This window comes from Octopus sinensis, linkage group LG20, assembly GCF_006345805.1.
Source record: "Octopus sinensis linkage group LG20, ASM634580v1, whole genome shotgun sequence".
NCBI lineage: Eukaryota > Metazoa > Mollusca > Cephalopoda > Octopoda > Octopodidae > Octopus > Octopus sinensis.
In genome coordinates this window covers 19846144-19873406 of record NC_043016.1, presented here as the reverse complement: position 1 = coordinate 19873406, position 27263 = coordinate 19846144, and the positions used below count along the sequence as shown (strand labels likewise).

General features: G+C 36.1%; 1 protein-coding gene and 1 long non-coding RNA gene across 4 annotated transcripts in view; one reads left to right on the top strand and one right to left on the bottom strand.

The window, feature by feature from the left end:
• Positions 1 to 27263, bottom strand: part of LOC115222579 (protein Shroom2) — a 268678-nt gene that overhangs the window by 11767 nt on the left and 229648 nt on the right. For all 3 annotated transcript variants that reach the window (XM_036511714.1, XM_036511712.1, XM_036511713.1), the window contains 2 exons: positions 17519 to 18387; positions 2276 to 2375 (listed from right to left, as the gene is read on the bottom strand). In XM_036511714.1, coding sequence (XP_036367607.1) covers positions 2276 to 2375; positions 17519 to 18387 — 969 coding nt within the window. The remainder of the gene's footprint in view (positions 1 to 2275; positions 2376 to 17518; positions 18388 to 27263) is intronic.
• On the top strand, positions 986 to 22561 carry LOC118767341. Its single transcript, XR_005003263.1, has 3 exons — positions 986 to 1120; positions 5199 to 5203; positions 22551 to 22561. It is a non-coding gene; the product is annotated as an uncharacterized LOC118767341 (long non-coding RNA).

Genomic DNA, 27263 nt, shown 5'->3' with positions numbered 1-27263 from the left:
CCTTCAAAAAGACCACGTACTGATAAAAGCTGCATTGTATATAACTTTTAACCCTAGTATTAACTGTAAGACCAAGAATGTGTCTTACAGCATAAAATTCATGGAGGATGATCATAAGAACCCGAATGCAGCATACATCAGGCAGACTTCTAGGAGTTTAGCAGAGACCACATGACACAGGCAGAAGTATAATGACCGCAAACAGTTATCTGTACTCTATCAGCATGTCTATAGAAAATAGATTTTAAATACAAATATTTTTTTACTCCAAGTACATACAGGCATACACACTAGTGTACATTCAAAGCAACACACACATATACACGTGTACATGTACATATTTTTTGTTTACTTTCACCCTTTCCTTCTCTTGTAAGCAATCATACATCTAACATACACATGCGCATAAGACTAATTCTCAGATAGACTCAAGGTAGTCCTTGAAGAGAGAGAGGATATGTCATTGATGGGTGCCATGAACAGCGACAGAAGTACCTTGACAAACACACAACCAGTTGATTGTTTAACCAACACAGTAAACAAACGACCAATTAGTTAGTTAGTTAGATATTTAACTGATTGACTAACGATAGAAAAGTGATTTTGAACCAGTGTGTGTGTTTATTATTTTTGGCATAATGACCCTACCAATACACAAAAAAAAAAAAATTTAAGAAATTTTCAGAGATTTACCCAATAAAAGCTCATTTACTAAAATGACATTTTGAATAATAATAATAATGATGATGATGATGAAGTACCAGGCAGTAACTCTCATGGCTTCTGATCTTAACTGATTGGAAGTGTTATCATGTACCTTGTTTTGTCTTGGTATAAAAGATGGGCTACAGCAAATGTTCTGCTCAATACCACAGATTTGCTTGTCAGTTGTTTGACCATAACCAGTTGAGCAGAAGTAGTTGGGGAGTATCCTAGCCATGTGTTGAGAGGAATTCTTTGGGGTTCGAATTATTCTCTCTGGAAACGTGGGTGTTTCATTCCTCATCCTTAAACAAACCTTATTCAGGGACCTTTTGAACAGGACAGGTTACTTGGCCTGAAGAAAAAATTCTCACAGGACCCCACCTGCAAGGTCATGTGCTGTTTATATTGATATGAGGTCACTATGTTGCACACACATGATTGTGATGCATGTGTCTGGTTTACCCTTATCAAATGGGTAGTCATGATGGGTATAATGGGCTTTGTATATTTGTACTCCAGTGTCACTTTGATGGCATGTGTTGCTCTCCCACTCAATAATAATAATGTTTTATAAAAGAAACATGATAATAATCAGAAGCAACCCAAACGACTACCCTCTGTAATTTCATGAGTGGGTTTTTGTATCTGGTTGTAGATAGCTTAATTTGGCAAATTCCATTAATATTAAACACAGGAGACAAGAAAGATTGAATCTTCTGGCTGAAAGTAATGTGAGCAGTGACAGCTAGGTAGTTAAGAAAACTACTTGTAACTAACATAGTAATAGCAAAGAATAAAAATATAGATCAACAGAATTTAAAAAAATGATGTTATATAAACAAGGAAGAGTAAATTAATTTCTTTTAAATCCCAAACAAATTGAATTCTATCTTTGTATCGGGGGGGAGGGGGAGCACAAGAGGAATAAGAAGAGAGAGAGAAAAAAAGAATGTAAAATGAAAAAGACAAGAAACCAAGAAAGAAGACAAATGACAGGACCCCTTCCCCACTGGCCCCTGCCAGAAGACTTAAAAGGTAACGGATATGTGTGTGTGTGTGAGAGAGAGAATAGCAAGCATCTCATTTTATTGTTTAGCTATTATTTAAAATAGACTTTGGTTTGGAGAATTGGAAAGAACAAATGAAAATACTCAGAGTTCAGAGCTGTAGTGAATGTATTAAAGTACCCTTTTTTTTTTTCTGTAGTAAAAGATTAGCATTTAAATAAATTTGGGTTTAAGGGGGTTGGGTATTAATATCTTGAGTCATACGGGTGGTTATCCATTTCTATGGAACGTACGTGACTGAAATCACAACATTACCCTGAATGAGACACCGGCCCAGCGCAGAATTACTCAATTATGGCTGAGTGAATTGGAGAAAGATGAAATGAAGTGTTTCGCTCAAGAACACAACACATCACTGATCTGGCAATTGAAAGTATGATCTTGCAATCAACACTCCCAGCCACTAAGCCATATACTTTCACACTTCAGGAGTTGGAAGGAATTAATAAGAGTAACCACGGTTCGGAGTTATAGTGAATGTATGTATTATTATATTAAAGTACCTTTTTCTGCAGTAATGCATCCTCATCAGTTTCCTGACATTTCTCAGACTCTTTGTAGCTGTCTGAAATAACCTGGAACTGAGATCCGCTCTGAGAATTTCTGCAAGAGTAAAAAAAAGAAGAAATAAGAGTTAAACAACAAGAGCAACAATATCTGATAGTGGAACAAGGTCACACATATTTACTATTTTAAGAGATAACAACAGCTGATTATATCACTTCCAATACGGCCAGAGAACGTGAGAGGTTTGTGTTGAATGTGAGGATGTTGTGGTGATTAAGATATCAGTACATCATCATTTCAATGTTCGTTTGATTGCATGGGTTGGATTGAGTTTACTGAGGCAAATTTTTCTATGGCTGAGTGCCTTTCAAGTTTCTCAAGTAAGGTTAATATCTTCTCCATGGCCAGACATACATCCATGGCAGACTGGAAAATAATACCACTTCTAGGACAGTGGCACTTGTTTACAACTATCACATACCTATTTCTTTACTACCCACAAGGGGCTAAACATAGAGGGGACAAACAAGGACAGACAAACGGATTAAGTCGATTACATCGACCCCAGTGCGTAACTGGTACTTAATTTGTCGACCCCGAAAGGATGAAAGGCAAAGTTGACCTCGGCAGAATTTGAACTCAGAACGTAATGGCAGATGAAATACTGCAAAGTATTTTGCCCGGCGTGCTAACATTTCCGCCAGCTTGCCACCTTAAAACTATCACATACCATTAAAACAAAACAAAACAAAAAACAAATCAGGCACACACATATGATAACTCTTCTACCAGTTTCTATCTATCAAATCCACTCACAAGCCTTTGCCAGCCTGGGGCTGAAGTAGAAGTCACTTGCCCAAGGGATTGAACCCAAAATCAATGTGGTTAGGAGGAAAGCTTTTTAAACCATATAGCCATTCTTGCATCTAACAGAAACATTAATACAAGATAATTAATAGACAAAAGCGGAGAAGAAATTAGAGATGATGACAACAGTGATGTCAGATTTGATAATGATGATGATGATGATGATATTGTCAATGGAAGTGGTATTGCTCTGGGTTCAGACCCACTGCATAGCACCTTGGGCATGTGTCTTCTACTACAGCTTCAGGCCAACCAAAGCCTTGTGAGCAGATTTGGTAATATACATACATATATATACATATATGTAAAAATTAGAAAAAACCCACCTTTTATCAATTCAAAATGAACAATTAAATTACACCATCCAGAAAATTACATATAATAGAAATATTAAAAATAAAATAACAATAATATACCAATTATTAAGTAAATTGCAAAATAATAATAAAAATGTTTTTATTATTATTTTGCAATTTACTTATTTGATTATTATTTTAATGTTAATATTTCTATTATATGTAATTTTCTGGATGTTGTAATTTAATTGTTCATTTTGAATTGATAAAAGGTGGGTTTTTTCTAATTTTTATATATATGTATATATATATATATATATATTACCAAATCTACTCACAAGGCTTTGGTTGGCCTGAAGCTGTAGTAGAAGACACATGCCCAAAGTGCTATGCCGTGGGTCTGAACCCAGAGCCATTTAGCTGAGAAGCAAGATTCTTACCACACAGCCATGCCTGCACCCCCACAGCCACACCTGTGTTTTTAATATAATTAAATTTAAAATAAAAGCTGATAATGTGCTGTAGTACTTTCAGCACTTTATTAAGCATGTTGTGAATCGCAGAAAATGTTGTAAAACAGTTGGCTTTGAGGCTCCTTCATAACAATATACAGCACTAAAAGAACACAAGTTAAACTCATAATGGTTGGGCTAAGATGGGGATTAGACGAAAAAGTGTGGGTCTGCATCAGCAACAAATAAACCAGTATGAAGTGGACTATTTTGAATAATTAGTGCCATCACAAAACTGACCCATCAAACCTCTTCCTTTGCTCATGGCACCTACATATCATCATTGTTTAATGTCCATTTTCCATGCTGGCATGGGTTGGATGGTTTGATCAGAGCTGGCAAGCTGCACCAGGTTCTAGTCCGATTTGGCTTGGTTTCTATAGCCAGATGCCCTTCCTAACACCAACCACTTTACAGCATGTGTCGGGTGTTTTTAACGTGGCACTAGCATGAGCATTTTACGTGGCACTGCCATGAGTGCTTTCTACGTGGCACCAGCACATGACTCTTTCAGGCCAATCCTCTTCACACATTGTATCTTTCATAATCAGTTGTTGAGTGGTCATGTGATTATCCTCGGCTATCCAGCCAATCCTCAAGCGGGATTTGATCTCAGAACACACACACACACAAACCCAGATACCAGTGCAAAGTACCTTGTCTGAAGCTCCTTGCCTTTCAATGTCTTTCAGACAGATGTATAGCCACTAGCTCTTAACAAGTTACATATCTTGTATTTAGCATGCTTCAAGTTTTCTAAGACAAATGCCATGAGTTCTTGTGTCAGAGAATACAATGAGAAGATGAAATCTTTTGTTGAAGAAGGGAAACTGTGAAGCAAAGTGTTCATTCGTGGTTTATATCATCAAGTGATTCACTCTATTATTTTATGACTAAATGTCAAGTTAGTCAATAGATTAGTATCAGAAATATTGATAATCTATTGAAAGATTTGTAACTTGTAAAAGCTGCTATGGATATTAATTATTCAATCTAACCGAAGCACCATCATCGCCATTTATTAATGCTTGGGCTGGATGATCCATGCATTTAACCCTTCTGTTACTGTATTTCTGTTGAGATGATCTGTGTTTCCTTCAATTAATTTTAAATACAACAAAGAATTTAGTAAAATAACTTAGTTATCATTAAGCTAGTGTTAGGAACATCAATTGTGACTAAGGTTTGGTGGAAGATTTTAATTCAAAACTTATGAAAATAAGACATTTGTACTACAGAGCCAGAGGCGGTTTCAGCCGGGTTGGTATCAAAAGGGTTAAATTTTGAAGAATGTGTAACTAGCAATATCTGCTGTGGCTGAACAATTGGCTAGACCGCTTACATTTGGCCAAAGTTTTGTGTAACTTGTTGAAGGATGTGTAATTTGTAACAGCTGCTGAAGCTGCAGTGTCTGTGGTTGTAAAGCTATTGTACTCAACACAAAAATAGTGTCTTGCTTACAAATGCATAATTCTTGAGTGATTCCATTGTAATATGGAGGCATGTGAAGTTAGCCAACAGAGAAGTATTAATAGCAAATTTATTCTTTCTATTATAATGACATAATTAGTTTATGCACAGAATGCTCATTATTTGGTCAGTTCATTTCTGGTGAACAATCACGAGTTCCATCACACAATTAGATATAAGGAATCTGCCAGGTTGATCTAGAACATGGCACTAACAGCAAGCAATTTTCAAAGGAATGTAGAAGCTTGTTGTTTGCTGGACTAGCAGCAAACAATTTTCAACAGAATGTACATACCATATCATGGTACCAAGAGCAAACAATTCTCAAAGGAATGTAGTAGCTTGGTGATGCTACAATATTAACTAACTCCCTCCCTCCCACACACACATTTACACATTTAACATGTCTTGTTTGTCAATCTGTCATTTAATCAGGTCATATCAAGAGGAAATTTGTGGAGGACTTGTTTATTCTTATAATTCAAATATGTACACAAGTCTTAGATGTAATTAATGAAATCTGGAACAATAAATTAAACTGAAATATAGATACAAGTAATGCTGTATGGATAAGAAGTTTACTTGACAACCAATCAGCTTGGGTCTTGTCTTATGGTAAGGCATTTTCAGCAAGTGTCCTCCATTATACCTGTTCTCTCACAAGACCCACCAATGCCTCATGAGTGATAAATTGGTAGATGGAAACTGCACAGCAGCTTGTAGACAGTGTTTGAAAGAAAAAAAAAAAGAGAGAGAGAGAAAAGGTGGATCTTTTCAGTTTGAACGGCAGTTTTTAACATAATTTCTAGGTAACTAAAAAATTTTAAACTTCGTATACTGGTAGTATGTGTTTATAAAACATCTTTTTCTCTTGGCTTTATTGAGAAAAGATATTTGTTGTTTTTTTCCTTCAATTTCTGCAATTTCAACCAATTAATTACGTCCATTGAGGTAAAAAAACATTCTGTGCCGTATGAATATGTCCCTCGTTTAAGAAACAGATTGGGTTTATTTACATTTGTGAAGAAAAAAAGATACCCTTTCCCCCACCCCTAACCCTAACTAACCCTAACCCTAAAGCAGATTGAAATGCAATAAGATCGATACTAGGGTAGTAATTATGGGTGACAATTTCATATGACACCGCTAGAAAAAACTGCCGTTCAAACCGAAAAGGTGTCCTGTAATTTAGCATTATGACAAATAGAGTTCACTAAAATAGGTAACAGACATAAAAAGTAAGTATTGGGTGGGTGGGGTGGGGGGCAGATGATCAACTATGAAAAAAAAAAAAACTTTTCAAGGCAGGACTGCAACATGGCCACAACTAATGACTGCAATACATACACTATAAAGTTTAGTTATATATATATTTTTTTTATCCTTCTCCCAACAATTGAATACCTCATCTGAATTCTGTGTAGACAGAAAAAAAGACAAAAAAAAAATTGAATTGTCTGATATTAACAACCAATTCATTTTTTTATTTCTGTTAAACAACTCAAAATCATTGACTTTTTTTTATATTTAGCTCATTAGTTTTGGCATAATGAATGCAAAATCAGCCTGCTTTCTCCATTTGCATTGTACATTAATTAAACTAGACTACTTGCGAAATTTTGCTCACAAGCCTGGTTTACAGCTTTTAAACAGCAGCTCTCCTGTATATGCTGTAGAACAACAGGGTAATATCACAATCAAAACAGACACCATTTTACTACATGCATATTACATATGCTTTGCCAAAATTATTCCGCCCCCTCTCTACCAATGCTTTCAAGAATAATCTCAGTTTTGTTTGAAACATTCCTATGGCAGCAGTTAGTCTACTTCTTCTTTTTCAAGGTAAAGGTGGCAGAGATGGTGGAAGAGGAGATCAAGAGGAGATAAACACCAAAAAGACTTGTTAAGTATATTGAGGAATGTTTCAAGTCTTGAGTATCGTTATTATTTATATCTGAAACCAGGATATAAGGAAATGACATCAGATTGATGTTTCTAATCTGAGAATCATGGTTCCAGACATGTAAGTACCATTATATGCCTGGAACCATTGATGATGTTAGATGGATTGATTACTCATTAGCTGGTAAACATACTGTATATTAACTCTTTAGCATTTAAACTGGCCATATCTGGCCTCTCACACCTACCCTATGTTAATCTAATGTTTAATCTATGATAATCTAAAAATAAACAATCACATCATCAAAATCTCAAGGCTATGAGATAGCACATGATAAATTTTTAAAATTTGTAGATAAATAAGCATTACATTTGATAAATTAACTGAATGTTAAAGGGTTAAGGCAATATATTATGGACCCAATACTACTCCCCCTACACTATCTCATTTGAGGGGGGTCTTGTCAGGTTAGTTAATTGGTGATCTCACCAGTGCTGGTGCCACGTAAAAAGCATCCGGTACATCTGTAAAGTGGTTGGCATTAATAAGGGATTCTAGTTGAAGAAACCCTACCAAAGCAGACACTGGAGCTTAACACAACCCTCTAGTTGCCAACTTCAGTTGAACCATCCAACCTATGGACATTAAATGGTGATGATGATAATTCAAGTCATATTAACAGTACAGCAGCAGATTTAAGATTAAAATAATGAGCCAGCCAGCCATATCCAGCCAAAATGTTCTACCAATTTTATATTCAAAATGGCCAGCCTCTTACACTTACGCTGCAATATCATTCTAAAAATAAACATGCCATTGAAATCTTGAAGCTATGAGACAGTGTATGATTAATTCAAAACAATATGAAAAATAAGCATTATGTTTGATATAGAGTAGACTGAATGCTAAAAGGTTAGGGGAAGAGGAGGTAATATCCCGTAACCATATTTTGTCAAAGGCTCTGAGACTGGTGGGAAGAATCCGTCTGCAAACTGGAGACCTGGCCAAAATGACTGCAACAGAGTTACCCCCTATTAAAGTCACCCCAATGTATCAGGTGATGGATTAATTCTACCATCAAAGAACCGAGAACGTAGAGCTGGAACAAATACTACAATGTATCTTGCTGGTGCTCTGGCGATTTCACCAGTCTCTGAATTGTTAGTTTATTTTATTAACTCTGAAAGGATGAAAAGGAAAGTGGATTTTGGTGGGATCTGAAAGAGTGAAAAGGACCACAGGATATTTTGTTCAACACTTGAATAATTCTGCAAGTCTGGAGCCGGAGTCCCTAAGGCGGCCTGACACAACACGTCATCACCGGCAACTCCTGCGTGGAAAGTGGGGGACCAAACTGCATGGGTGACAGCTGATCCCTCGTATAAACCTGCCCAGGCCTTGTAGCTCAACAGGAACTTTTCCGAGCTACACCATCGTCTCTCGAGACGGAAGGATGCCGACAACGACGATGATCAGTGTTGTATTATATAAGAAAGAAAACTACTTAAGAAAAATCTTATTTATTCTACTATCTTTACAGGTGTTGACTACTTCTCTATTCTCAATCTCTTGCTACCCCATACACACTTTGCAACCACCAATCCACACCCAAACAAGTTCCTTTGTTTCCACTCACTTGTACTTAGCTTGTAACTTGGGAAACCACTTGGACACATCATCATCATTATTTATTTCAGTGTTTCTCAACCATTTTTCACCTTTGGACCCTTATGATACCTATTTTATTCTACTGGACCATAATAAACATTTGATGTTTTAAAAAATCCTATTGCATTTTATAATTAAACATTAACAGGAATTGTATTTTTAAAATCTATTAAAATATTCAGTGTATTGTAGAAGTATAACTGATTTTCTGCACATGAATTTTAAAATACTTGTACTTGTGGCAACATTCACCCTGGGTGGGTTGAGTTGGCTTCTTCTACTCATGGAAGAAGTTTCGTGGGAACATGTGGATTTCACAAGTGGTCCTAAACAATCCGGCATGTGGAGACATCCTGTTTGCCACAGATTGTCCGCAGACCCAGGGACAGAACGACCGAGGAGCCGCTGGTTGCTGAAGCAGACACTCCGAGGATTTTCACCAGAGCCCCGTCTGCCGGGTTGTGGTCCTAATACCACTCGGTGTCAGACCAATCCGCTTTGGGTGGCCCTACCAGGAACCGAAGTTCCCGACGGCATAGCTCTGACACTACCCGTTGCCAGCGTCTCCACCACGGTGAGGAGGGAATGGACTTTGGGGACGAATTTTAAAATGACGAACTCTTATAATGGTTGAGGTCCATATAAGATTTATCTCACTGAAGTTACTGCTGATTTATTCTCACTTTCTTGTTAATGCGAGTAGTGATGTAGCTCCTCTGCAACAAGAACCTGCCCCTCTTCCACTTCAACCCATCATCTAGCAAAAAGCCCCCCCCTCTCACCACCTCAGGTCTTGTAGTCTTGAGTTGTACGGCAACTTCAAGTATGAAAGGCACAGAAAATGCACTTAGCATATGCTATAAAGTGGTTGGCATGAGGAAAGGCATCCATCCACAGAAACACAATGCATGCAGTCCTTGGACCCACTGGATCCTGTCAAACCATTCAACCCATGGCACATGGTTGTCATCGTCATCATTATCATTATCATCATCATCATCATCAGACTTATACTACTGCATAATTTCCCCCCATATAAAATCAATATTCACTACAAAAGATCTGTATTCATTCTTAGTCTTTGCTGAAATACTAATTCCACTAACATTTTCTTGTTTGAATGGAACTATTATATAAAGATGACCATGAGAAAGCATTCATTGTTCTACAGTTAGATGCTGACCTTTGAAAATGCTTAGACTTGAGCTTTGTGAATCGGAACAATAAAGAATAGTTTGACAGGAAAGCGATGCTTTTAGCATTTGAAATAACAATGCATGATCACTTGGTGGCAAATGAAATCTTGGGATAAATAAACCTGTCCCTTCACAGAAGCAATACCAGGAGAGAGAGAGAGAGAGAGAGAGGTGGGGGGAATAAGCTAAAGGTAGAACCGACGCTAGGATCTTTTCCGCTTTCGATAGATGGATACACACACACACGCACGCATATATACAATATTAAAAATTAATTGTGTATGTGTGAATATATATATATATATCTTATGTGTTTCTTTAACTTATACTTATTATTTTCATTCTTTTTCTTCTTCATCATACTTCCTATCACTCATTTCCTGCCTTTCTCTTTCCTTTATTCTCCTAAATTGTCTTTTTCCTTCACTTCATACAAAATAATTGATAAACATCAATACCAAAATAACCAGTCTGTCTGTCTGTCTCTTTTGAGACAATTGATGATATCATCTATGGTTACTTAGTCAATACCAAGTTAATTTATATGCTCTTCCCACCGAGGCTGAAGAAATTATATTAATATGTATAAACAATGATGCATGACAATGACCATGCCACAAGAACCTGGGACATAACTGTCTTATAATGACAATGATATCAAGGTAAACCAGTTAGACATAACAAATGATTGGAAGGAAAATTCCTTATATCCCAATAGCCATCTGGACATTGTCTGACCAAAATATTACTCTTTAGGAGAACTGTCAAAGTTCAAAGTTCTTGAAAATAAAAAAAAAGAACAATACCAACCAATGCTACACTAAATATAGTTTTAAAAAAAATATATGAAGAGAAACAATCAAATGATACCAGGGCTTAGAGACATAGCAAGGAGGGAGGAGGACAGTTAACCCTCAAGATGCAGGAATGAAAGGAAGCAAAATTTTCTGAAAGTCCCTTACTACACAATTGAACAAGTATTGTAACAATACACACAATCCGAAAGACAGCCAACATTTAAGCAAGATGCTTTCATTTCAATAGTTCATGTTATACAATACACTCCCTGCACAGCATACATATAATCATATGAGAGGATGCTGAAAAGTTCCTGGCTTAAAGGGTATTGCAAAAGGCCTAGTTGGAGATCCAACCTTCTGAGTTCTTTTTACAGGGCTTAGAAAAACTGAAGGACCGCTGCAATAGGTGTGTGAATCTGAGACGGGAATATGTTGAATAAAATCATAAATAACTGAGCCTCCTGTATTTTCTTTCACCCAAAGCACCCCTAGTAATTATACAGAATCAACAACTCATGAAATAGCACAATACACACTCCACAGATCAGACAGATAGAACAGTAAAGTAACAAAGCAAAAATGTGGTGGCATACAAACAGTTTCAAACATCTAAAAGACAATGCTATGCACAACAGAGAAACACAGAAGTGCTCCTGGTGGTGTCATAGGAGCTCTCATGAAATTGTTGAAAACATCACAATAATGATGCTGGTGATGATGGATGCTAATTGATTGGATATTGCTGTCGGGGGCAACCAGTAAAATAAATGCCTCCTGAAAGGAAGTATTAGTCCCACCACCTACTCCACAAAAGAAGGGGAAAAAATGGAAAAATTTGCAAATACAAAGATCTGAAAACAGAAATTAACAACAATGTGGAAATTGAAAAAGAAGCACAATCCCCATAATGCTAGATATTTTCATAATGAGTATAGATGGGAAAAAGGTGCAGGAGAATAGAAAACCAAAAATTGAGGACTCGTACATGGTCAGTATCCCACAAGATTCAATGGAGAAAGTCAGACTGAAAGGGGCCAACAATGGCTCAAAAGCTCTTTGATAAAAGCAGAAAAGAGTCTGAATTCAACAGCACAAGATCAATGTTTAGCTACAAATAACTAAAGAACTGATGAGTTTTGGATCATGTACATTTCTCTCACTATAACCCTTTTAGTAAGTAATTTTTACAAGGAAAAGTATATTAGGGACTGAAGTTTTGGCTGACTAGCTCTTGTCAGACTCTGTGATGATGGCTGGTAAGATGAAACCTCAAAATCACCTTTTCTTTGCAAAAATTAAATATTACACTACTAAAAATATTGAGTAATCCATCAATTCAATGCTAAATTATTTATATATATATATATATATATCAACTTCACATAAAAACAAATATTAGCCGTTTTATCAACTGTTTCTTCTTTAAACCAACTTTTGATTTTAGTATTTTGAAGAGATTAGAAAACAAAAAAAAAATAAAAAAGATTTGTTTTCTCCAAAAACGTTTTTGAGAAAAAATATCTGAGCCAAACAACTGACGTAATAATGTGTGTTCAGTAATGTAAGTAATAGAATACAATTCCTATTTCAACAAGAAGTTTTTTTGTTTTTGTTCTGAGAATTTTCCAAACCAAAATACCTCAGCCAAGTAATGAAAGTAATGTGTTTTCAATAATGAAAGCATTAAATAATGTAACTGTTTCATTTTGCACGAAGATAGTAATAAGATTACATAAGTCTGGAACATGTTGATTACAAACAAATATGCAAAAGATATTTTTCTCAAAGAAATTTCTTTTAACATGTTTATAATTAGTGAGAGTAGACTGAAAATATACATCAGTGATATAATTAAACAACAGGTTATAATTAGTGATAGATTTATCACATCATAGTGCAAACTCCTTATACAATGCCTTGTCTGCACTGACCACTTCAAGACATCAAGTGATTCTGATTAAAACTTAAATAGATCTCTTTATACACACCCAGAAAACTTATGGGGGATTAATCAAGTGGCAGGATCCACCACATGGTAAGAATGGTTTGAATTGATATAATCAAAGTTAGTCAGATAATTATAGTTTGGTCAATAATAAAGACGACTGATCTAGGTAAAATGTCATCAATAATTGTAGTTTTCTAAGTCACTGCAGTGCTGTTGGTTATGCATTAAAGAAATAATTTTTTTGCCTACATTATCAATCCGAAACAATTTAGCAAGCAACATGACTTTTGTATTTACATTAAACTTTTATAAATTTGGTCCTTGTGGTTGGGATGACCACTTATTCTCTCCATCATAGTATTTTCTAGAACAAGTCTCATGGCGGTATGCAAATCGCTGAATTGCAGTTTCAATATCAATGCCATTTTAGAGATATAAAACAGGTTACTGGCACCTCACACACATTTTCTGCCCCTCCTTCATGTCTATAAATTGTCTTTTATTATACTTTTTTTTAAAAATATTTTTCTAATTTTTGCTTTCATTGTTTTGAATATCAAAGATTCAGAATTAGCAAATAAAAATTTTTAATTTTTATTTTTCTAAAAAAGTTTTTCTTAGAACCAAATTACTGAAAATAAATGTGTATTGATTAATATACATTAAAACGCATTACACACAAAGACTTTTCTGAAACACCACAGGAATTGCTAAATTTGAATTTTCTAGAAATGTGTGGAGTAGGTGCAGGAGTGGCTGTGTGGTAAGTAGCTTGCCTACCAACCACATGGTCCTGGGTTCAGTCCCACTGCGTGGCATCTTGGGCAAGTGTCTTCTGCTATAGCCTCGGGCTGACCAATGCCTTGTGAGTGGATTTGGTAGACGGAAACTGAAAGAAGCCTGTCGTATATATGTATATGTATGTATGTATGCGTGTGTATATGTTTGTGTGTCTGTGTTTGTCGCTCTAGCATTGCTTGACAACCGATGCTGGTGTGTTTACGTCCCCGTCACTTAGCGGTTCAGCAAAAGAGACCGATAGAATAAGTACTGGGCTTACAAAGAATAAGTCCCGGGGTTGATTTGCTCGACTAAAGGCGGTGCTCCAGCATGGCCGCAGTCAAATGACTGAAACAAGTAAAAGAGTAAAAGAGAGTAAAGAGTAATGTGTGGTTTTACACAGAAAACATTGTTTTGCATTTTAAACATCTCTGGGTAGCCTCATCAAGACATCTGCAACTGTTGCAAGGGTACATTGTAACTACACTCGCACAGCTTGCCGTTGGCAATACCATGTTTCCTTTACTCTTTTACTTGATTCAGTCATTTGACTGCGGCCATGCTGGAGCACTGCCTTCAGTCGAGCAAATCGACCCCAGGATTTATTCTGTGTAAGCCTAGTACTTATTCTATCGGTCTCTTTTGCCGAACCGCTAAGTGACGGGGACATAAGCACACCAGCATCGGTTGTCAAGTGATGTTGGTGGTACAAACACAGACACACAAACATACAGACACAAAAACACACACACACACACAAACACATATATACCACGGGTTTCTTTCAGTTTCCGTCTACCAAATCCACTCATAAGGCTTTGGTCGGCCCGAGGCTATAGTAGAAGACACTTGGCCAAGGTGCCACGCAGTGGGACTGAACCCAGAATCATGTGGTTGGTAAGCAAGCTACTTACCACACAGCCACTCCTACGCCTACTTAAAAAAAAAATTACACAAGTACTAGATGCTAAGTTGTTTGATATTTCCATCTGTTGACTAGCCATTTAGACTTGGCACAAATTGATGGTACAACAACAAATACAAGTTTCCAAAAAAATATGATCACTTGTTCTGTGCAAAGGGAATATACAAGAGTTATTACTGAGTTTATAAGTCAGATAGCTAAGTAATGAAATGGTACAATACTAAAACTGTCATTAACCATATTTATGCTAATTACAGAAAGCAAATTGAGTATCAATACACCAAGGCTTTGTGTGTAATGCGTTTTAATGTATATTAATCAATACACATTTATTTTCAGTAATTTGGTTCTAAGAAAAACTTTTTTAGAAAAATAAAAATTAAAAATTTTTTATTTGCTAATTCTGAATCTTTGATATTCAAAACAATGAAAGCAAAAATTAGAAAAATATAAAAAAAAAAAAGTATAATAAAAGACAAGTTATAGACATGAAGGAGGGGCAGAAAATGTGTGTGTGTGTGTGTGTGTTTTATACATGTGTATACTGATTCAAAACACTGCTATAACAAAAAAAACAAAAACAAAAAAAAAAGATGCAGACTATACAATTAATATCAATGAAACAATTAACCAAAACACATACATACAGAAAATAGAAAACTTAATTAATGGTTTTCAAATTTTGGCACAAAGCCAGTAAGTTCAGAGGCGGGTGTAAGTTGATTATATTGACCTTAGTGCATGACTGGTACTTACTATGTCAACTCTGAAAGGATGAAAGGTAGGGTGGACTTTGACAGAATTTGAACTCAGAATGCTGCTAAGCATTTTGATCAGCATGCTAATGATTCTGCCAGTTTGCTACCATTAATATATAAATATATATACATACATATATACACAAACATACATAACAAAACACTTACTGAAGAGAGGGAAAAAGAGAACAAAGAACTAGAAATAAATATTTCTAGTTTAGATAGGAGGTCTGGAGTTTTGGGGAGTGATTTAGTCACTTATATAGACTTCAGCATTTGACTATTGATTTATTTAATCAAACCCTGAGGGATGAAAAGCAAAGTTTACCTTGGCAGGATTTAAACTCAGAGCATAAAAAAAAAACTGAACAAATCCTGCAAGGCATTTTCTTCAACACTAATGATTTTACCAATACACTATCATCATCATCATTGTCTAACGTCTGCCTTCCATACTGGCATGGTTTGACAGGTTTGAAAGGTGGCGAGCTGGCAGAAATGTTAGCACATAAATCCTAAATTTTATTTTAGAACTCATGGGAGCAATTACCTTTGAAGACTCATATTGTCATTGAATGCTCGAAATGAGGAGTAGATAGACAGCCGACAACTGATGAAGGGTCCTTTCTCTGTATTAACTTGTCCTGTTTTCCATTTTTTTTCTTGTTTATGTATTCTGGTCATTTTTCCCTTGTCTGTTTATGTGTTTCATGTTATTTGCACCATTGGTGATGCCCTGTACGCATATTATTTATTATATATATCATCATCATCATCATCATCGTCGTTTAACGTCCGTTCTCCATGCTAGCATGGGTTGGACGGTTCGACCGGGGTTCTGGGAAGCCAGAAGGCTGCACCAGGCTCCAGTCTAATCTGGCAATGTTTCTACAGCTGGATGCCCTTCCTAACGCCAACCATATATATATATATATATATATATACACACACGCGTGCGCACACACACAGAGGATGTGACAGGTAAATTGTTGCCATTTTATATTTTTAATTTAGTACATAGTTCGTTTTTCATTTTGTTGATTACACAGTATAGTGAGGTCAGTTAGTCACCGTCTGTGAGAAAAAGAGCACTATAACGCAATTCACTCTGCCAGGAATTTGGAAACAACATGCTGTACTACTTGGCAAATGTGCTGGAAGATCCAATACGAACATTTCAGAGTATTTGTGTGTCAATCTGAGGATAGTGCATTATGAAGACATGTACCGAGAGTGATAAAAATCAAACATCCAGCCAACATCATGGGGTTTGGAGTGATCACTAGTGATGGTGATGTTTTGCCTCCATTCATCTTCCCACACAGCTTCAGACTCAACACAGAGGCCTACATCAAGTACCTGGAAGAGGTAGCTCTGCCCTGGGTGAAGAGGGTGACTGCTGGAAGACCCTACGTCTGGCAACAGGACTCTGCACCATGCCATACAACCAAGAGAACCCAGTCATAGCTGACAGACAATTTCTGCAACCGCATCACCCATTACATCTGGCCACGTAACTCCCCAGACTGCAACCTCTTGATTATAATGTGTAGGGCACAGCTGAGTAAGAGACCAACAAAATTCCTAACACCAAAGATGAACTGAAGGCAAAGATTATGGCAGCATTCACTAAATTAAACAAGGAGACCATCCAGAAGAGTTGCAGGAGATTCTGAAGTTGTCTGGAGGCCATGGTTGAAGCCAATGGCGATTTTATTGAATAAATTTACTCTTTAGTATTTCAAGATATTTTAATGTAATTTTGGTAAATATATCTGTTAAAATGAGATGTCAGTGATTTTTTCATTTTTGCATAATTTAGATGACAGTTTATTCACTGCATCTTGAATCTTTGGCGATTTGCTGTACTTGAGAAGACACATCAAGCCAAGTGAAATAGTAGCTTTGGCCAGTGCTGGTGACATGTAAAAAGCACCCACTACACTCTTGGAGTGGCTGGTGTTAGGAAGCGCATCCAGTTCTTCATCTTACCAGCTCCAGTCAAACTGTCTAACCCATGCCAGCATGGAAAATGGGTGCTAAATGATGATGATGATGATTACAATAAAGTATTTAAAAGAAATTATAAAAAGAGATAGAAAAAGAAACTTACGCTGTGTTTGATCCTGGACTGCTTTCATTAAGAGAAGTGTTGCTGCTCTCCTTGGGTAATTTAGTAGGAATTTGTTGACAATCATATGCTGCATTTTCCAATAAATCTTCCACAAAATCAATGGCTTTTTTATTATTGGGATTAAGAACTTGCAGCAAGTTTTTATCATCTTCTTTCAGCTCCTGGGACAACTCCTTTGCTTTTATCTCAAATTCTAGCTCTTCTTGCGAAGGTTGTCTTGAGTGACTACTGATCTTATATTCCTTCTTAGTTTCTGAGTCTGATGTTGAAGATTTGCCACCAATGTTAGTATCATTATTATTGTTAACATTAGCACTATTAGTATTATTATTTATATTAATGTTATTGCTAACTGCTACTTTGTGTGGCGAGCTCTCATTTTGTATTTGTTCAGATTTCTGAATTTGTTGACTGTTTGCATCTGAAGAATCTCTTCTCAAAGAGCTAGTTACTACAACTCTAGAACTATCCTGATTATTGGAAACTTCGCTCTGTGGCAAAGATACAGCAGCTTGTTCTTTAAGAAAATTGTTATTTTGTGAATCTTGCATGTGAATTGCATTATAAACTGGTTGGCATTTTGAGACAGTTTCAGCAGTATTAGAAACGATTTTAACTGAATTAGCAGACTTTTCGGGAGCTTGATGTTCAGACTGGTTGTGAGAGAAATGAGAATCAAGATGAACTGGAGTAGCAAAAGACATTGATGGTTTTTCTTGAAGGACAGGTCTTGAATTCTGTTTTGTATCCTTCTGTTTCAAATAGCTTAATCGACTTTCTGGATTGATATTTGAAGATAGGGTTACCTTGTTGGGCTGTGATTCAACAGAAGTTGGAAAATCAGTAACCTAGGGAGACAAAAGAAAAAACGAAAATTTTAAATAATTTTGGCAAATGCTTTGAGAATAAAGGGACTTAAAAAATAATCAATACAATTAAAAAGAGCATATATATAAATATATATTAACGATAAATTTATTTTTCAATATATGTGTCAATATGTTTGCACATATATGGTTATCTTCTGAATATATTTAGTTTTTAGTATCTTTGTGTGTGTGTGTGTGTGTGTATGTGTGTGTGTGTGTGTGTGTGCGTGTGTGTAAGTATATTCATATATATCAAACCTAATTGTATTTGTCTGCATTACTATCTCCATATCAACTCATCTGGATTTCTTATAGCACTCTTTACTTTGTGGACCTAGACTCACGCTGTTTGTGTGAAACTTTCACCACGGAAAAACAGTTGCAGTATATATCTGAAAGAACAATATATCAAGGGAAACCTGCACTACAAGTGACTCAACTAGTCTCTGCTTCGAGACCCAAATCTTGTTATAGAACTTATTACGTGTACCACATGAATTGGTAACTAACTCCATAATAACTCAATATGCTGAGACTTCTCTTATGCTCTGTATTTCTGTTGTATTCGCATGCACTTTTATCTGTACCTTCTGTCGCACACATGAACAAATACTATACGCATGCATTCATACCACAACACTACGCTAGTAATCACAACTCACTTTGTACGCTGTGAATAAAATCTATCTTCTCTCTATAAAAGTAGAACGGCTTGGCATCCTTCATTCATTTCCTTTGGCACTGTATAATATATATTCATGTAACATGGCTTATCATATATTGTTAGGATGTAACCGTGCGGCATACAAAGAGACCTATGTCACCAACCTCTTTACATACGGTCGTACATATAAATTCCTACACATCTCTAGATCTCATCTGTTGACTGTGTGGTGTGTGTGTGTAATATATGTATGTGTGTGTGTGTGTGTATATATATATATATATCAATTAATACAATGCTCACTCTTATGCAGGGTGAGGGAGAAGCTTGCTTCCCAATCATGTGGCCTTGGATTCAGTCTCACCTTGTTGCACCTTTATAACCAAAAGCTTATAAGGGGAACTGATAGACAGAAACTGAAAGCAGCACATCTGGTCGTAGAAAATTTGCTGCAACAAATTCTGTCTGATCCATGCGAGCATGGAAAATTGAATGTTAAATGGTGATGATAATGATTATATCATTTCCATGTTTGTGGAAATATGGCCTGTCATTCCTCACTGACATATCCCAACCATTCATCATCTACATGAAAGCTATACACACACACACACACACCACAGGCCAACCTACACTTATTGCATGAATGAAGACCTTGACAGCATTTTCGGTGATGGTCATGCTAGTCTTGTCTTTCAACAGCACATAAATACAAGAGAGAGGGATGTGTGTGTGTGTGTGTGTGTGTGTGTGTGTGGTGGTAAGGAACAGGCAGAGATGTTAACGCATCTGACAGAACATCTTGTAGTATTTGCTTTGGATCTCTGTGTTCCAAGTTCAAATCCTGCCACCTGTCACTGGGGTGAGGTAAAGTATCAAAAACATGTCCTTTGAGATCTGACAAAAATACTGACATGCTTGTGAAATCTTTAACTAAGTAACTCAGGATGTAATCAAGGAAAGTTTCAAGTCCTATACAACCAACAAACAAATATTAAACACAAACATAAACACACACACAAATTATTTAAATTCTAAGACGGCAAGCAGACAAGCAGATATCAAATTTCATATGGTACTAAGGCAGAACAGCTCAATATCATGACTAGGGTTTTTTTTTTTTCCATTTTAAAGAAATAAAGAATTTATTTCATTCTACACGAACTCATATAAAGAACCTTGCAAACCAAATCCAAAAAACGAAATTTATCTTATTTTATGCTAGTATTTAGAACTAGAACATTTTAAGATGAGAACTTCAAATTATCTGATTAGTTCTCCACTGACTTGGAGGATCTGAACAGCTGTAATACTGTAACTTGATATTTTCATCTCATTAAGTCATTCCCTAAATACATCATTGACATCCAATTTCCTATGCTTGCATGGGTCAGACAGAAATTTTCGAACCAGAGTTTCTATGGTCAGATACTTTTCTTGTCACCAGTCTTCACCTCTTTCCAAGCAACGTAATATCTCCAATGGCCAGACAGACTTTTTCATGTAAGACTGTAAACAAACAACCTTGCTTGTAAAACAATGATGCTCATTTACAACCATCACTTGAGGTCCAGACAACTGTATACACAAACATGATGGGATTCGTTCAATTCGTGTCTATCAAATCCAGTCACAAGGCTTTGGTCAACCTGGAACTACAGTAGAAGATACTTGCCCAAGGTGCCATGCAGTAGGATTGGATCTAAGACCACAAGGTTGAGAAGTATGCTTAACCATCTACCAATGTTCTAAGAGAATCAATGAATATTGATTTTCAGCACTATCATCTAAATTTCAAATTATCCATGCTGCATGAACACCCCCCCCCCAAGAAAAAAGGGAGCTGAATTATGATGTATTCACTTAACCTGCTAGAAATATCAACCAAATCCCCTTTATACAAAACATCATCATCATTGTCATCATTTCAACACTCACTTTAATATGCTTGCATGGGTCAGATGGAAATCATCGAGGCATATTTTCTATGGCTAGTTGTTCTTCCTGTCCCCAACCCTCATTTGTTTCCGAGAACACTAATAAGCTACAAGTCAATCATACCACAAATAGCCTGGAAACAAACAATACTGCTTGAGGGATTCTTTGGTTTATAAAGATCAGACAGTCTGTCAAGACATGTTAAAAAAAGCCCAGATATGCTTTTATGATTGACTGCAAGCAAAGGACACTGCCTAAATGGTTGTTTACAGTCAGTGAAGATGAGGGAAATATGACTCCCTCATACAAACACATGAACATCATCAATCGCACACACAATGTAAATGCTTTGTTCATATGCTGAACTGTCTGTGAGATAGCATCTGGGATAGATCCCTATACACACCAAGGGTTAAAGGATACCTGAATGTTACAGAATAGGCTAGACAACTTGCCATGGAATCATTGAGAATGATAGATACTGATATTTTGCTATTATTGAGGTTTATCAATATTATATACGAAGGTGAGTCAAAAAGTAATGCCATTTTGTTTAGGACAGGTATAATTACCAACACAGGAACATGTATCATACATTAAAATGAAGCTGGTCCTCTGTAGATCATATCCCTATTTCTCAACATAGTCACCGTTTCTTTCAATAGCAATGTTCCACTTTCGAATGAGAGCATGTATCCCTGCCCCGTAAAATTCTGTTGACTGTTCTTTGAGCCACTTCTCCACTACAGTTTTCATTTCCTCGTCACTGGAATAGTGTTAGCCTCTCAAACCCTCTTTCATGGGGCCAAAGAGATGATAGTCCAGTGACGAGGAAGTGAAAACTGTAATGAAGAAGTGGCTCAAAGAACAGTCAACAGAATTTTACGGGACAGGGATACATGCTCTCATTCGAAGGTGCAACACTGCTATTGAGAGAAACAGTGACTACGTTGAGAAGTAGGGATGTGATCCACAAAGGACCAGCTTCATTTTGATGTATGATACATGTTCCTTTGTTGGTAATTATACCTGTCCTAAACAAAATGGCATTACTTTTTGACTCACCCTTGTACTTGGATCATCTTGAAACAAATTGAAGGTAGCACGTGTGAAAGTGCAGGGTAGCATGCTTGCATGGGTCAGAAGGAATTCATAGAGGCTGATTTTCTACAACCAAATGCCTTTCCTGTCACCAACCTTCACCTGTTTCCAAGCAAGGTAGTTTTCCCCCATGACTGGGATATATCCATGGAAGACTGGCAACTAACATCACTACTTGTATGATGGGATGCTCATTTACAACTAATGCATGAAGTTAAAACAAAGGAATACAAACACACACATATATATACAACATACATCTACAATGGGATTTTTTCAATTTCTATGCATCAAATCCATTCACAAGGCTTTGGTCAGCTCAGACCAATAGTAGAAGACACTTGACTAAGGTGTAACACAGTGGAACAGAACCCATCCCATGTAAGAGTAACACTCAAGTACATATATAAATATGCACATTCCAGGTACATTTTCACAGTAATGGTAATATTGTCAGTGAACGTGGTCATGGTCTCATAGTGATGAAAATATTTTGGCAAATTAAATTTAAATGTTGAAGTGAATCTAACAATGTTTGTGTGTTTTTAAGTGGCTTATAAACACCTTCCACATTGCAATTATTTTTGTTTCAGCACACGATCTCAGATCAAGACACTTGCTATGCAAGAACATCTTGGTAATATTAAAGATCCACTGGAATTGAAGGGATAACCAAACAAATAACTTTCCAAAATAATTTGGAATAAATTTATGGATAAAATCAGCTACTTTTTTTTTTTTAGATGCATAATAAAAGCAAAAGAAAACGAAAAGATAATCTAAGTAGGAATTTTCTGACAACCAAATGAAATACAAAACAGTTTCTTTTTTCACAAGTTCAAGATATTTTGGAAAAGAAGACTGTAGATGATGCTTTTCCAACACATCTTGAGGATATAAGGAAGAAGTGTAAATATGAAAACATAATTTATCAGAGATAGCTTTCAAAAAATATAAATTATGCAGCAAGAGTACTTTCAAAACATTTTCATCAGGTCTGTATGTACCTACATGCTTATATATACATACATGCACATACATCTATCTATCTAATCTATATCTCTCAATATATATATATATATATGTGTGTGTAGTATTATATATTAAAATATATGTATGTGTGTTGTTGTGTGTGTGTATGTATGTGTGATAATATATATATATATATATATATATATATATATATATATATATGAGAGAGAGAGAGAGAGAGAGAGAATAATAAAAGTTTGTTGAAACATTATTATAAATAAATCTGTCAAGTGCTCACAATCAGTAGCAGAAAAACCAGCCACACCTAAAAACATTTATGTTTATCACTTATCTCAGAAAAATTATCAACAGTATACATACATATATAACATACATGTATATTGTAAATTATTTTAACTATATAAAATCCGGCTCGTGCCACTTTATCTTAACGATAGTCATTCAATTAAAATTTCAGTTAGCATCAAATTGGTTTTAGTTGATTTTAATATAATAAATACAACTACTGAACAGTAACATATGCTTAGCATGAAAATTATTTAAAAAATTTATGAGTTCTCATAGAATATAAAATTTTCTTTTAAAGCTCTGAAATACTGATTACATTAATCTGCAGGTGTATTGAAGATTTATCATTCCAAACCCTTCTAATCCCGTTGCCATACTACATTACTCTACCCATTTTAACTTGCTGGTTCTTTATGCACCCCCTAACAAAATCCACCTATTAGATCCAGCTTCCTTTTTATTATGTAAGAACCCTAATGAGAATATGTTTTGATGGTATTCATGCTGCATGATGGTATTAAGGCGGCAAGCTGGCAGAAACGTTAGCATGCCGGGCGAAATGCGTAGCCGTAACGTTCTGAGTTCAAATTCCACCGAGGTTGACTTTGCCTTTCATCCTTTCGGGGTCGATAAATTAAGTACCAGTTACGCACTGGGATCGATGTAATCGACTTGATCCGTTTGTCTGTCCCCTCTGTGTTTAGCTCCTTGTGGGTAGTAAAGAAATAGGTATTCATGCTGCATAATTTTTTAAGGTTGTCTCTGATCAAAATTCTACATATTTACAGGTGTAGCTGTGTGGTTAAGGAGTTTGCTTTGAAACCATGCAGTCTGGTGATTTCGGGTTCACTTCCACTGCATAATAGGCAAGTGTCTTTGTACTAATAGCTCTGGGCTGACCAATGTCTCGCAAATGAATCTGGCACATGGAAACTGTACAACACCCATTTATATACACACACATTCAAATGTGTGTGTGTGTATATAATTATATATATATATATATATATACATATATATATACATATATATATAATACATATATATATACATATATATATATAAACATATATATATATACATATATATATAAATACATATATATATACATATATATATATATACATATATATATAAATACATATATATATATATACATATATATATAAATACATATATATATAAATACATATATATTAAATACATATATATATAAATACATATATATATAATACATATATATATAAATACATATATATATAAATACATATATATATAAAACATATATATATAAATACATATATATATAAATACATATATATATATATATATATATATATATATACATACACACATAGGTCTGGCAGTGTGGTTAAGAAGTTTGCTTCCCAACCATGTGGTTTCAGGTTCAGTCCAACTATATATGGCACCTGTGGACCTGGGGTAATAAACTTTTATCATAGTTCTGGGCTGATCAAAGCTTTGAGAGTGGATTGGGAGATGGAAAATAAAAGAAGCTCGTTAAGCAAGCTGAAACTTTGAAGCCACTGTCAACCTTTTCTTTGTAAAAGTTTATATATCATTCTTTCTATTCATCACTGCAGCTCTCTGTTGATGCCATTTTATTGTTTTACATGATACCTGAAACCATTTCATTCGTTAGCCTTCATCATCCATTAATATTTTTCTCTCTACTCATATGTTACAGTGATCATTCTCCCAAAACTCCACTGAATCACCAAATTATCTCTTCTCATGTATTACATCTATCTCTCTCTTCTCTCACCCTTGCTCCTGCAGCCTACCAAACCGCATTACTATCCTGCAGCTGCTTTCCCTCCCCAACTCTCTTCTGCACCCCTCCACCTTCCCCAACTCATGCGTCACTGGATCCCCGCCCTCTCGTCCATCACTCCATTACATCCACCCTTTCAACCCTATCCAACTTTTGTAGTTGTTGCCCACTCTCCTCCCATTTCCCCATACACTCCTGGCTTCTCTGTCTCCACTCACTCATCTTGTACCTTGAGGTGCTACCAGCACACCACCTCATCACCCCTATTTATCTCTTTGCAGCTCCGACTGATCATTCCTGCCCTCTCTTTAAATGTCTCTAGCCATATACTCCTCTACAACAAGAACCCGTTCTGCCTTCCCCTTTCCCTCATTCTTTCACCCCCTCATCTCCTAACATAAAGCCTGCCTACTGCCTCAGGTCTTGTAGTGTTGTGAACCACACAGTAACCCCACTAGTGCTGACAACATGATAAAAAGCACCCAGTACATGCTATAAAGTAGTTGGCATTAGGAAGGACACCCAGTTGAAGAAAGCATGCCAAAGCAGACACTGGTGTATGGTGCAGACCTTGGACTCATTGGATTTTTGTCAAATGGTCCAACCAATGACAGCATAGAACATGAATATAAATGTTAAATGATGATGATGATGATGATGAAGATGATGATGATGAAGATGATGATGAAGATGATGATGATGATATGTGTGTGTGAGAGATTATGTTTGTGTCTCCTTGTTTTAGCATTACATGATTGTTGTAATTGAATGAAATTCATTTCCAATATTCTGCAGAAACATATATGGCCTTAGGGGAAATATGACTTGCTTGGAAACAAGTAAGTGTTGATAAGAAGAAGAACGTTCAGTCATAGAAAATCTATCTCAGTTAACTCTGTCAAACCTATTGAAGCATGGAAAAATGAATTGTTAAATTGCTGTTAATGATGACGATATCCATGTAAATGTACATATATGTGTATGAGTGCATTTATATATATATCCTTTTAAACAATCATCATCATCATTGTTCGACCGTGGTCGAGACAATGGAATTTACCATGCTACGCCAGACTTCACGGTCCATCATGGCATTACGGAGGTCCTGTTGCTGGATGCCTGTATTCCTGGAGATTACATCAGGGTAGGAGAGTGTGCGCCCTCTGGTATTGCGAGTAGATGGCTTCCAGAGGAGAATACTAAACAATACTAATTTCAAATTTTGGTCCAAGGCCATAAAGTTTAGGAGTGTTCAACTGGTTACCTATTTTATCGACCCTGAAAGGATGAAAGGCAAAGCAACCCCAGCAGAATTTGAACTCAGAATGTATAGAGGGATGAAATACCATTAAACATTTTGTCCAGCATGCTAAGAATTCTGCCAGCTTGCTACCCTAAATGTGTATAACAATATCAACAACAACAACAACAATAACATTTATCTGCTGTAGCAGAAATTTGAGGGAGGGGGATAATCAATTGCACTGGTCCCAGTGCTCATTGATCCTGAAAGGATTGATGGCAATACTGATCCCAGAAGCATTTGAACTCAAAAAAAAAAGTAAGGAGAAATGCTGCAAAGTATTTTGTTCAGCACAGAGACAATTTTGTCAACTAGTCACCTTGTTGTTGCTGTTGATAATGATGATGATGATGATGGATGATTCTGTCTACTAAAGGCACAAGAAGGAAATTTTGTGGGTAGAGAGTTTTAATCAATTATGTTGATAACCCAGTGCTTGACTGGTACTTATTTTATCAACTCTGAAAGGATGATGAAAGGGAATGCTGACTTTGGCAAAATTTGGATCCTGAACATAAATCTGGAAGAAATGTAACAAAACATTTCGTCTGGCATGCTAACATTTCTCCAGCTTGCCACCTTGATGATGATGATGATGATGATGATGATGATGATGATGATCCAGTAGGTACAAGGCCTGAAATGTTTTTTTTTTTTTGGGGGGGGGGGGGAGGGTTACTTATTTTATTTTATTGACTCCAAAAAGATGAAACATATAGTTGACCTTGGTGGCATTTGAACTCAGAATGTAAAGCTGGAAGAAATGCCACAAA